The sequence below is a fragment of the Dasypus novemcinctus genome, chromosome 17, assembly GCF_030445035.2.
Source record: "Dasypus novemcinctus isolate mDasNov1 chromosome 17, mDasNov1.1.hap2, whole genome shotgun sequence".
In the NCBI taxonomy this organism is placed as follows: domain Eukaryota; kingdom Metazoa; phylum Chordata; class Mammalia; order Cingulata; family Dasypodidae; genus Dasypus; species Dasypus novemcinctus.
In genome coordinates, this window is record NC_080689.1 from 57,934,311 (window position 1) to 57,947,857 (window position 13,547).

Sequence of the window (13,547 nt, forward strand, 5' to 3'; positions counted from 1 at the left end):
ATGGTTGCTAGTGGCCAGGCGTAGTAAGGCAGCCAGCTGTGGACTCAGTGTGCAGTAGTTGACTCAGCCCATCCAGCTTCATCCAGCAGCTCTGGTCTTACTTCCATGACCTCTGCAAATGACACTCAGTGGGTTTGGCTTCCTGTGTTGGGGGAAGGGACAGGAGTAGCAGCAATGTGGACAGGGAAAAAAAATAAGGCTGAACCTCATCTTCAAATTAGCATCCTAAGAAAGATGACGCAAAGGGAATGGTTTCCAAGGAAAGAGAATTGGTTTGGCTTTCCTTCAGTGCCCTGTCACATTTGCTCTTGGTTTTATCTGCGATAAGCTCCAGCACGTGAGAATCTGTTTCTTTCCAGTGTTGATTAGTCATTCCCTCCCACTTCACTTTCTCCTTCTCCTACTTCTACTGCCTGCCAGACACAGAAAGTCTTCCAGGAAACCAGAAGTCTCTGCGTAAGTCTGGGCAGTTTCTCTGAAGGAGTTTTCATACTGCACAAATAAATGACTCACATTCCCCAGAAGGTACTCTCTTGTCGTTTGTGGACCACTGTGGTAACAGCACTGCAGTTCTTTGGAAAGAACAAGAACAATATCTTCTACTGTCCGGAGCTTTGTGGTTTACAAAAAAATATGTCCACATGAATTTTCAATTGATTTTCACATCAACTCTGTGAGGCAGGGTTAAATGTTTTATCAAGGGTCTTGCTGCCTGTGACCTTGAGAAAGTCCCTAATCTCTCACTGGTTTCTATTTTTTCACCTGGAAAATGAGATAGATGGTTACACGCTTATCTTCCAACTTTGCATGCCGAGCAGTATTTTCATAACTGTGGAATGAAGACAAAGCATCACTCACTGCCTCCATCAGAAAGGGCAAATTCTCCCATCTCTTTGAAATGATCAGCTCCTTTTTGCTCTAGTAGTGGAGTCATTAGGATGAATGTCCCTGAAAACAGAAAGACATGGGAAGGGTGCCAGGCTAGAAACCAAGGGGGCATTATAGCTACTTTTGATAATATCTATCATTTATTGAGTATGTACCATGTTTCAGACTATGCCAGGAATGTTGCCTACATTCTTACACTTAACCCTTAGAAAATGAATAAACTACAACAACAAAAAACATTTGTGGATAAGGAAACTGAGGTTCAGAGAGGCTAAACAACACTTGCCTGAAGTTGCTAGTAACTTCAGTAACAGCTAGTAACAGCTAGTAAGATGAAGCTGGGGTGGTTTGCATTCACGTCTGCCTTCCTCTGTCGCCTCCATATCATTGGGCTTTTCCTTCACACATATCATTCAGCTGCTCCTCCTAATGTTGCATAAATAATGTTATTATCCAGCACTTCCTCCTCATGGTGTCTGATCTTACTTGAATCTTGCCTTTACCCCAGATATCTGGCCATTGTCCACCCGCTGAGACCGCGGATGAAATATCAAACAGCCACCGGCCTGATTGTCTTGGTCTGGATGGTGTCCATCCTCATCGCCATCCCTTCAGCCTACTTCACCACCGAAACCGTTCTCCTCATTGTCAAGAGCCAGGAGAAGATCTTCTGTGGTCAGATCTGGCCTGTGGACCAGCAGATCTATTACAAGTCCTACTTCCTCTTCATCTTCGGCATCGAGTTCGTGGGTCCCGTGGTGACCATGACCCTGTGCTATGCCCGGATCTCCAAGGAACTCTGGTTCAAGGCTGTGCCGGGTTTCCAGACAGAACAGATCCGGAAGCGACTGCGCTGCCGCCGGAAGACGGTCCTGGTGCTCATGTGCATCCTCACGGCCTACGTCCTGTGCTGGGCGCCGTTCTATGGCTTCACTATTGTGCGCGACTTCTTTCCCGCGGTGTTCGTGAAGGAGAAGCACTATCTCACAGCCTTCTACATCGTGGAGTGCATCGCCATGAGCAACAGCATGATCAACACCTTGTGCTTTGTGACCGTCAAGAACAACACCATCAAGTACTTCAAGAAGATCATATCGCTCCACTGGAAGTCTTCATTCAATGGGAGTAAGTCCAGCGGGGACCTTGATCTCAAAACCACTGGCGTGCCTGCCACAGAAGAGGTGGACTGCATCAGGCTAAAATAACCTGATGGGCCTTTCAGAGTTTCAATGCAAAACAGCATCTCTGGATACACACCCACCAGCACTCTTGGTTTGCTGCAGAGGGCAGAGTAAAACACACAACTATGTGGACATCATAACTCTGCTCAAGGAGCTTGGAATTTCTAAAATCAGTGTGACTAGACATTATCACCAGTGACCAAGATTTATCAAACATCTAATTTGTGCAAAGAGTAGGCACCGGTGAAACTTACAATGTTGGCATATATGTAGGAATTGAACCAAGGAAAATGGGGTGTAAACAGTCAGGAATAAGGAGGTTTCCAGAAGGGAACTCGAATGAGACTTGAGGACTGCTGTACATATGGCCATAGTGCAAGGGTCTCCCTGGACTATATCAGGTACTTATCAGACTCTGATGAAGCCCATCTCTGAGATTGTTCTTATGCTTGAGCTCACTCCTAACATGAAGATCTAGGACAAATGCTAAAGAGGCTACTAGCTCTTCCTATAACCTTCTCTTCCCATCCCTAGTTTTGACCCTCAATGTGAGGGGCCTTACGTGCATGCACATGGACAACCCAGGACACATGACCAAGTTCTGTCCAAAGGTCCTTCTCCCAGCACTACCCCAGGCCACCCCTCAGGACTAGGGCTATGTACTGAAGTGGTGACATTCACCATCAGGAGGTTGGACCCAGGGAAGAAGGCATGCAGGCTCTAGAAGCTATTTGGACAAGAAAATGGGGAGTTCTGGGTACTATGAGCAAGTCCGGAGGGGGAAGCCTAGGCTCAGGGTGGGCATGATCTTTTGGCTCCTTGGACTCCCTGTGCCATAGGAAGGGGTGCAAATGAAGGAGGGTGTTTTAGTTTCCTTGGCTGCTCAAGCAAATGCTTAAACAATGGGAATTTATTTGCTCATGGTTTTGAGAGTAGGAGAAGGTCTAAATCAAAGCCTCGTCAAAGTGATGCTTTCTTCCTGAAGACTGGTGTTCTGGGACTGGCTGTTGGTGACCATTGCTTCTGGACTCCTCTGTCACATGGCAATGCATGTGATGGTCTCTCCTGGCCTCTCCCTTCTCGTCTGGGTTCCACTGACCTTCAGCTTCTTGCTTCCTATGACTTTCTATCTGAATTTCATTCTGCTTATAAAATACTCCAGTAATAGGATTAAGATCCATCCTGTTTGAGAACCTCATTCTAAATGAAGGAACCTTGTCAAAAAGGTTCTATTTACAATGGGTTCCCACTCACAGGAATGAGTTAAGTTTAAAGTCATGTTTTTGTGGGGTAGTGCTACTCCAAACCACTACAGAGGTTCAAGAGCGTGTGGGGCTTAGGGCAGGGGCTGTCTAAAAGTTATGCAACTTCTATCTCTCAGTTATTCTGTCTTGGGCCAGTTAGACTCCCCCCTCAAATCCTTCTCTTCCTTCTTCTGCCTCCAATGCATGTGAAATGTGAAGTCTTCAAAGGTAGACACAGCCCTTCATGGCTATTCCCACCAGTTCTCAAATATGAGCTAGTAAGAGCTCTCTCTTAAGCTGCCCACCTAACCTCATTGGGATGATTTGAGGGCAAGTTGTCTCTCTGTCACTGTTGTCTGAATGCCATCCTAGTCATTATTTCCTTTGGAATAAGACTTGCTTCTCTTTTATAATGGAAGCTCTCTTGGGAGGGTTAGCCCATTTCATTTCTGCTCTTCATTATGAACAAAGTCAACTGATCCAGTGGCAGGAGACACAGGGGAGTGGTAGAGCCATAGGCACCCAGGAAAGAAGGGGACGTGAAAATGAATGGTGGTTACAATGAACTTCAGTGACCCCAAAAGCTTATTAAAAGCTCTTCACACTTACTAACCCACCCTCCTTTGTATGGTGTTTGGAATTTGGAAATTTGGAATCTTGGAACCGGAAGACATGAGGTCCAACCTTGACCCTGTCACCTGTGTGGTCCTGGGCAAAGCCCCTCTGATGGGAGAAAAGTAGTACCTATGAAACCTACCAGAGAGCTGGTTGTGAAGAGCCAAAAAGACAATATGTGGGAAAACTTTCTCAACCACGCAAGTAATAAAAAGAATAGACTGGACAAGAAAAAAACTGCCACTTTGGCTTATGTATCTGAAAACCTCACCACCTCCCCCTTTCATGATTCTTTGTGCAAATTATCCCTTTTCCACTTTCAGCAGTGTGATGTGCATAGCATTTCGAATAACACATGGGTATAAACAAGGCTGTGAGATCCAGAAGCAGAAGCATAAAAGGGAATGGTTTATCAGTCTCCAGCAGATGAGCTTAGGTTTTTTACCTGCAGAATCAGAGCATCTCTACGATCCTCAGAGCATTGAATATCTTCCTATGCCTTTTCCCAGCCAATATGAAGCTGGGACAACATAACAGTTATTTCTCAATCTGTTATTATCTAGTGTGCACAGCTATCAAGTGGACTTTTTTCTTATTTAGTTCTAGAGCAGCACATTTATAAGGCTGCTATAAAGTGACACCTGTGTGGCGTTTTCCCCTCCAACTCTTTATTTTTGGCAGCATAGCTTTTTAATTACTATTTTACCCTGAAAGACACATTTTAAAAACCCATGTATTTCTTCCCATTTATCATCCAACAGACTCATCCAACATTTTAATCGGAATGCCCTCAGAATAAACAAACTCATTAAAATATTAGCCTAAGAATTGGAAGGCAATTCTTATTTTTTAAAATAAAACCATATATTGCATTATAAAATCAGGAAGGTTAGCTTTGGGATTATTTTTGATTAAAAAGTAATAAAATTATGTAATTTATCATCATTATGTCCCCCTCTTCACATGACAACATGAGTTGATTATTAAATAGGAGCTTTCTGTATGTAACAATCAAACCCCTTTCTGCTTTTCAGTCTAAAGCTATCAAGTTTTCAGTCGTCAAACTGTCTGTAATATTTCTAGGTATTGGTGTCTGCTTGTGATTTTACTGTGAATGAAAGTGTTGTGTTGTGCAATTTAAAAATATGAATATATATATATATACAGTCTTTGAACATGGTGTTCCTGTGATTTCTGCCCTCCCCCATCCTTTCCTAGTTGTAGTATAATGATCCTTGGAGTGAGCATGGAGTAGATGCTGATTCCATGGTTTTATGGATTGGGAGAACAGTGCTAACTCATGCTATTACTGCCTGCAAGCTTCCCCTCTCCATCCTAAACAGATTTAACTGATTTATATTCTCTTCCTATAAGTCTGCTCTGGCAAAACCATTAATACTTTTGAACATCTGAGTGCCAAGACTTGAAATCTGAGGACCGATTTATGCCTGTTACATAAGCTAAGGCTAAACTTTTGAGCATGTTTAATGTCAGTATATGCAAAGTGTACCAGGAGATGAAGTTATGAGCCATGCCATGTTCACATAAGTGGCTGACTCGCTGAACTGATAGCTTCTCCAAAAACTGGTAGTCAGCCCAAACGGTTAACAGTTGTGCTTATGTGTATATTTTCTGATTTCTAAATACTTTAAATATGCAAAGACATGCACATTGTTTTATATATAGAAGGATAAAGATGTGACTTTTGTAAAATCCAACCATTTCTTCAACTAAAGTAAAAGAAAACAGCTTTACAGTAAAGCTTTTGGAGATTTTACCTACTGTGTGCACATTTAAAAATAATTTCTTAAAGACACTAGAACATGGCAATGTGGCAGACACAGCAGCAAGCCCTCAAGTGTAAAACAAGTTCCATGCTCATTGTGGAAGAGAATGCTGAAGTACTTATGAGATGACCGAAAATTAAAAATATGAGTCCTACTTCTTGAGAAAATAAGATAAAATTTGTAATGTATCCATAAAGAATTATTCCGGTTCTCCTTCCCTCTGTGACAGCATCAAATTCAAATAATTCATTTTACAGTGGAGGAAACTGAAGCACAGAAGGTGGTCACAAAGTCGATCACCCTGAGAGCCAGAGTACAACCTCAAGGCTCCAAAGGCTTAATCGAGGGTTCTTCTACCCAGCACTTCTGGATGCAAGGAGCATCAAACTCTTGGAAAGGGGAAGTCTCCCCAACAATCCTTGAGGTAACTGCTCAACTCCAGTCTGGCCATCTCTGGGTCCCTTAAGGAGTTTTGCAGAGACATTCCCGGTTGCTTTGCAAGCCAAGTTTAGCTCATTCTACTCTGGGAACTAGACATGGCAACTAGGAGGTTTTAGGGAAGAACTGCTAAAAATCTCTATAGCTGCTCTTTCTCTTCTTTGCCTAGCTGTGGGTCCTTAGGAATATAAAAGGAAAGACCCCAGCCCTGGGCCATGAGAACAGCTGCTTTGACCTAGGTAAGTAGAAGAAAGAGAGAAGCTGGTCTGGTAGGCAGGGCTTTGTGTTCACTGTTCAGTGGCACCAGAGGGCTACTTCCTGCACCAACCAGAGGGAACAGAGCGGTAGGGAGGCTTTTGGTCAGAGGTGGGACTGGAACTGGTCCTCAAAGAACAAGTGGGGTATAGAGAAGCAAGAAAGCGAACATTCCACATGGGAAGAAAAACGTTTTGTTGTTCTTCTTCTTTTATCTGCTCCTGGAAACAAATTCCATTTTACTGGGGGCAAAGACTTCTCTCACAATGATGGGATTTTCTCTAGAAGAAGTACATGAAGAGCTGAAAAAACAGACATAAAAGTGACACCAGAGCCTTATCTGAGAACAGGTTTTGATAGAAAGGGAGGAAGGGAGGAAAGGAGAGAGAGAAACTGGCCTTAGAAAGGAGGTCTAAATGATGCAGTGAGGCAGGCATCTCATATTCAAGAAAAAAAATAAGAGGAAGAAGATGCAGAGAAGTTGATGAAAACAAACTCAGCTTGCTTCAATGCTAACAGCTAGGAATGCCTGCCACGTATTGGGTGCTGAGCTGAGCAGGTTTCAGAGTCATCTCACTCAGTCCTCCCAATAACCCTGCAAGTTAGTCAGTATTGCCCTCCTCTACAGGTGAGAAGGTGGCGTGTCTGAGACCCAGCAGTTGGACTCCAGAGCTCATGCTTTTGATCAGTCTGTGCTGCAGCCATTAAGTGATTTTTCTAGACATTCTAGGAACCCAAATAAATGTCTCTTTCCGTAAGTGTATTCATTAAGTGATAAATCATCTCCTATATAAGCCAGATTTTCTGCAAAACTGAGAATAGGGCTTCAGGCTAGATGGGTTCTGCTTTGCTGGCGAGACGAGCGAGAGGATTGTTTGGAGGATGATTGGTGGCCGGAGTCTTTTTCTGTTATTAAAAGTCATGTCTTGGAAGTTAAGTATAGATTTGCCCTGTGACTTAGCCATACCACTACCAGGTATATACCCAGAAGAACTGAGAGCAGTGATATAACCAGACATCTGCATACCGATATTCATAGCAGCAGTGTTCACAATTGCCAAAGGATAGAGACAGCTCAGGTGTCCATAAGTAAAGAATGGATAAACAATTTGTGGTATATACAGGCAATGGGATATTATTCAGCATTAAGAAGAAATGAAGTTGTGAAGCATATGACAGCATGGATGATCCTGAAGGACATTATGTTGAGTGAAGCAAGCCAGACATGAAAGGATAAATAAATGATTTCACTATTATAAACTAAATATAATGAGTAAACCCATGGAGTTAATAACTAGAATATAGGCCATCAAAAAAATAGAATGAGGTTAGATAAATGGAAAGCTGAGGTTTAATCTGGGCAGAATTGGTACAAAGGTTGTTCATAAACTTTTGGAAATGAATAGAAATGCTGAAAGCACATCATAGTGTTTTTAATTAGTAGTGCTAATATACAGTTATAATAATGGTTGAAAGGGAAAGTCTAACCCTTTCAGCATAGTGAACCCTCATGTGAAAAATGAGGATGGTTAATAATGCATATATTATATAAGAATGTGTTTCTCTGAAACAGAACAAATGTATGTTAATGTTACAAGATATTAATACTAGGGTGATATTTGGGCAAAAGTACAACAAAAGCAAACTATGGACAGTAGTGTATAGTAATATATTAATAATTTTCCATCAATGGTAAAAAAAAGGAAATATGCTAAGTGAAAGAAACAATTACTATCAGTAGACAAAGTGTTCTACATATTGTTTGACTCCATCTACAAAATATAAATACAAATAAATCAGAGAGATGGAAATAGATTAGCAGTTATGTATGGCAGGGGAAGGATAGAGAGATTGAGAGGTAACTACTTAGGGGTAGAGTTTTGTTGCTTGTTTATTACTATTATTATTGGAGTAATGAAAATGCTCACATATTGATCAAAGTGATGAATGATAATTCTGTGATTATACCAAATGCCATTGATTGTATACTTTGGATGAATTGTATGTCTTATGAATTCATTTTAATAAAATTGATTTTAAAAAGTCCTATCCTGGGGAAATGGACTTTGGCGCAGTGGTTAGGGCGTCCATCTACCACATGGGAGGTCCGCGGTTCAAGCCCCGGGCCTCCTTGACCCGTGTGGAGCTGGCCCATGCGCAGTGCTGATGCGCGCAAGGAGTGCCGCGCCCAGCAGGGTTGTCCGCCGCGTAGGGGAGCCCCACGCGCAAGGAGTGCATCCATAAGGAGAGCCGCCCAGCGCGCCGCCCACACTTCCTGTGCCGCTGACGACAACAGAAGAGGACAAAGAAACAAGACGCAGCAAAAAGACACAGAAAACAGACAACCAGGGGAGGGGAGGGGAATTAAATAAAAATAAATCTTTAAAAAAAATAAAAAAATAAAAAGTCCTATCCTGGGATTCACTCTTCCTAGACAGGTGCATATCCTGTCTTTGAGTTTTGAATTGTTCCTTCAATTCAGAAAGAGCAACTGAGTCTCCACTTCCATCAATGATAACCTGTTCTAGATGGTTATTTCCTAGTATCATCTGATTTCCCCCCCTATCTTCCTCTCTACCTACCCTCCCAGTCCATAGTGGGAAAATAAAGGAAACTTGTAGGGTTTTGCATAGGCTATTTTCCGTTTGCCTCTTTAGATCCTTTTTCTATAAGCCTGGAGACTGACCTTTATGGACTGTATCATTAGAAGAAGTTTCCCTCTACCATCTTGTTGGACTAGGTCAATGAGAAACACCAATAGAAGGATTAAAGCAGAGTGAGGTTAGGGATTTATTCACTTGACTCCCAGCTTTCCAATCACAGGAGCTGATTGTACCCCACTACTGTTGGGAAGCCATCTCCTATAGCTACAGGTCTCTCTGGATTCAGGTGACTGATCTCCCCTTTATCCTTGAGGCCTTGGGTAGTTATGTCTCCCTTAGTTGCTAGCCTTAGGGTGTGTGACAGTTAACTGCATGTGCTGACGTGGCTAGCTTATGGTGTACAGTTATTTGGTCAAGCAAAGGGCCTCTCCTAACCCAATCAGTTGGAGGTCTTAAAGCCATAGCTGAGAATTTCAGAAATCATAAAGAAGAATTCCTGCCTCTACTTCAACCTGCCAGTTTCTCCTGGGGAATTCAACCACACTTCCATTGGACTTTCCAACTTACAGCCTGCCCTACAGAATTAGACTTGCCACTCCCCACAATCACATGAGCTGATTCCTACGATACTTACCTTGTTGGTCCTGTTTCTCTGGCCAACCCTGACACAGGGTGCTTCACTATCCCTTGTTGATTCCCCTTAGCCCTGACTATACCATTGCAAACCCCTCTTTTTTTAAACTCTCCTTAAGGCCACCTGTTTCCTGAGTTTGCTGGCTTCTATAGCCTTGCTCACAGTCCTGTAGAAGAGGGGAATCTGGAATCTCCATGCCTATGTCTTATGAGGCACTTTTGAAAAGGCAAAAGTAAGTTATTTTCTAATGTTTAGTTTTCTCCTTTCATTTTGCTGTCACTCTTCATTATTGAAGATTATTAACTCTGGGAGGTCATTCTTCAAACTCTCTCTTGCCTTCTTTCCAGTCAGTGAAAATCAAAATAGCAAATCCTGGCAATTTTTCCCGTTAACTGATAAATCGTTACCCATGGTGATGGAAAGAAGCTTTTAGCCCATTGGGGGATTTTTAATATGTTCCTCTAATATGTCTGCCCTCCCATGCCCAGTATGTGCTTCCCTCAAAGTAGGGTATATTTGTACAAAATTTCAGAAATTTAACCACTCTTATTCTTCATGGTACTGTTTCTAAAGGGTGGAATAGGAACCATTTTCTCACAATAATTGAGATTTCCTTAGTTTGAAAGCAGCTTGCATATATTTTATTGCTTTTAATTATTTATTTCATTTGGTTGTGTGATCCTATGTCTTCTTCAGTGTGTTACCTCAGAAGTCCACTGTGTGTGTGTAGAAGAGTGCTGTAGGGAGATTAATATGTCGGAAGGATTGGTGACCAGAAGGACTAGAACCAGAGAGACCAATTAGAAGGGGATGAGAGTAAAAATACAAAGGAGGGGATGGATGGAGGGAAGGTTAGGGAGTGTTATGGGAGATGAAGAAGGGAGAGTTCTTTTGTGATAAAGGAGCTCAAAACAGAAGCTGATATTTTGAACCCAGGGTGGCAGGAGCAGGAAATGATTTAGGGGACCAATAATAAGTTTATTATTAGAAAAGTTGATTGTGAGGTGCTAATGAAATATTTAGATATATATTCAGCATGCAGTTAGCGATTTAGAAGAGAATTAGAAGTTAGAGGGATTTGGTTACTATTGATACTACTGAACTATCATAAATGATCAGATTGTTCAGTTAGACTCATGAAGGCCAGAGACAATACCCAGAATCAAACTTCACTAGTAATTTCAAGAATCAAGAAATCAAGGAGCACAGGGGAAGCAGGATTGTCTGAAACAATCCAGTGGCTCCCCAGGTCCTAAATGAGGCTTACAGATCACTTCACAGGGAGAGGGGCACTTACTTGTTCAAACATCTCCACTATTTTTACTCAGATCTTTACAGAGCCTTTGTGACATTTGTAGATATCGTGTCTCATAAATCTACAGATTCTATGTTTATTTACTGTAAGTAATCCTGAACTAGGGATATCTAGCTAGCAGCATTCCACAGATAAAGACTCTTCTATCGTTTTCAATCAGTTTGTTCCAGGAGATCCAGTTATCAGCAGGACCACAAGGAGACTGGACCAGGCCACTTGCCTTTCCTCAGGAGCTGCCCCCTCGTAATCGGAGGAGAAATGGAGCACAGGCAAGCTGCCCTAACACCTTCCTCCCCCAGCATAGACTCAGTTATTGAAGTCTTTGGAGTGGATGATTCATTGAAAGGACAGAATTTATAGAGAAATTCGGAGAAGCCATTTGGGAAATAGAAGGTGAAAGCAGAACCAGGGAAAGAAATGAGGAAGAGAGAATATTCAGAGAAGAAGAATGAATATAGTGTGGCTGAGGTTAGCTTCCTTTCAATATCTAGTATTTCCTTTCTCTTTAGTAAGAGAACTCAATTTTTATACCTGTATACTATCATCTAGAGTAAAGATTATGTTTTCTAGACTCTCTTGTGTCTAAGGATGATCATGTGACCAAGTACTTGCCAGTAAAACCTGGGAGGAATTGTATGGAACTTACTCCCTAAACAAGGGAAAGTTTCTCTTTCCCTTCCGAAATCTTACCATTTAGAATGCCATCTTGAAATGAAAATGAGGCTTATGCCCTACGCATCGTCGACCAGAGAGCTGGAGGGAAAATAAGCTCCTGATAAATTGGTGGTGCCGGTATCAATACTGGACGATCTCCAGGCTTTTCCTAAGTAAGATAAAAATGAGTTTCATCTGGTTTAAGACACTATTTAAGAGGCTTTGTTCCTAGGAGCTAAATCAGATCCTAGCCTAGCACCCAAAGTGGCTCGGTATCAGTTAGCACTATTTACATTCTGTCTTCTGCATAATCCCAATCTTTTAAGCAAAGGTTCATTGTCAGGTCACCTGAATGGGATATTCAATCCTCCCTAGCACATGAGTGCCTTAATAAAATCTAGTCTGAACAATAATGGCTTAATCTCTATTCCACTTATGAGAACTTTTTTTTTTTATTTGACCTCAAAGAGCATCCTCTTTATCATGGGCAAGTTTTTCTTCTTAAGGGTAAGAATTGCTTAAGTAATCTCTTTGGTTATGGGAATATGGCATAGAGTGATAACAATATGTACTGCACTACTAATTCTAGCTAATCAAGTCTCTGTGTACTTTGTAAGCATGATTTTATTTAGTTTTCATAACCCTATGAGATGGGCCATAATATTGTTCTAGAAGGTCTAGTAAATGATCACTCAAGGGTTCAAAACCAGACTGGGGGAAGTGGATGTGGGTCAAGTGATTGAGCTCCTGCCTACCACATGGGACGTCCTGGATTTGGTTCCTGGTGTCTTCTAAAGAAGTCTCCTAAGACAGTGAACTGATGCAATGGGCTGGTGTGGCAAGCTGACACAACAAGATACTGCAACAAGAGACACAAGAAGGAAAACATAATGAGAGACACAACAAAGCAGGGAACAGAGGTGGCTCAAGTGATTAGGTGTCTTCCTCCCACCTGAGAGGTCCTGGGTTTGGTTCCTGGTGCCTCCTAAAAAGAAGACAAGCACACAATGAACAGACACAGCAAATACAAACAATGAGGGGGTGGGGAGAAATAAATAAATAAATAAAATAAATCTTTAAAAAAACCAAACAGGCTGATCTGGTTTCAGATCATGAGACCACAAGACAACACTGTTCTCTAAGCTTCTGGGGTCTCTTTAAACTTTGTCTTTAAAGAGCCAAGGCTAAGAATTGGAAGACTTACCTCTTGAGACATCTGGTTGGAACCACCTTATCTTGTCTTTCCTTTATTCACTCTAGATCTGCTAATGTATGTATAGAGGAACATATGAGGGACAAGAACTTAAGATAGCTTTAAGACAAACTTTAAGATAAGCTACATTATAATAAAAATTCACCCTAAGCAGGCAAAGTTTCCAAGTATTTGGCCTTGTCCCTGAAGCTAAGAATTACCAGGTAAAGCAAATGGATCCAGTAGAGCTATCAGCTTCCACACAATGTTAGATATTTCAAACTGGCCACCAAGATGGAAATTCTTAGGCTGTGGATTGTAGCGAAGTGGCCACCAGTGACTATTTCAAATACATTAGGGTTTCTGAAGTATTTATACCAGAAAGCTAAAATAAATAGATGAATTATTGGGAGCAGGTTGTAGAAACCAAGGGTCAGAACAGTTCTCAGCATGAGGCAGTAAGTGCATCCTGACAGCTCTCTGACCTTTTTATTTAGGAAGTGGGCTGACCAACATCTTCCATGAATTTCAAAGAAGAACAGCTTGAGCATTAGTAAATAGTAAACAACCTAATGAGTACATTTTGTTTTTTTTTAACAGTACTGATGAGATAGGGGACAAAGAGGCTCATCTTCATCTGGACATAGCACTCTTAAAGAATCCTTGAATTAGAACAGGGATTTGAATTTTAGAATAATTATGTTTGGAATCCACCAAGGAAAAATCTCTAAAGGCTCTCAA

At 41.7% G+C, this 13,547-nt stretch overlaps 1 protein-coding gene across 1 annotated transcript in view; it reads left to right on the top strand.

Annotated features, from left to right (window-relative positions):
• PROKR1 (prokineticin receptor 1) overlaps positions 1-8,457 on the top strand; it is a 16,807-nt gene extending 8,350 nt beyond the window's left edge. The window contains exon 3 of the mRNA XM_004449195.4: positions 1,397-8,457. Coding sequence (XP_004449252.1) covers positions 1,397-2,093 — 697 coding nt within the window. The 3' untranslated portion in view covers positions 2,094-8,457. The remainder of the gene's footprint in view (positions 1-1,396) is intronic.
• The last annotated feature ends 5,090 nt before the right edge of the window (positions 8,458-13,547 follow it).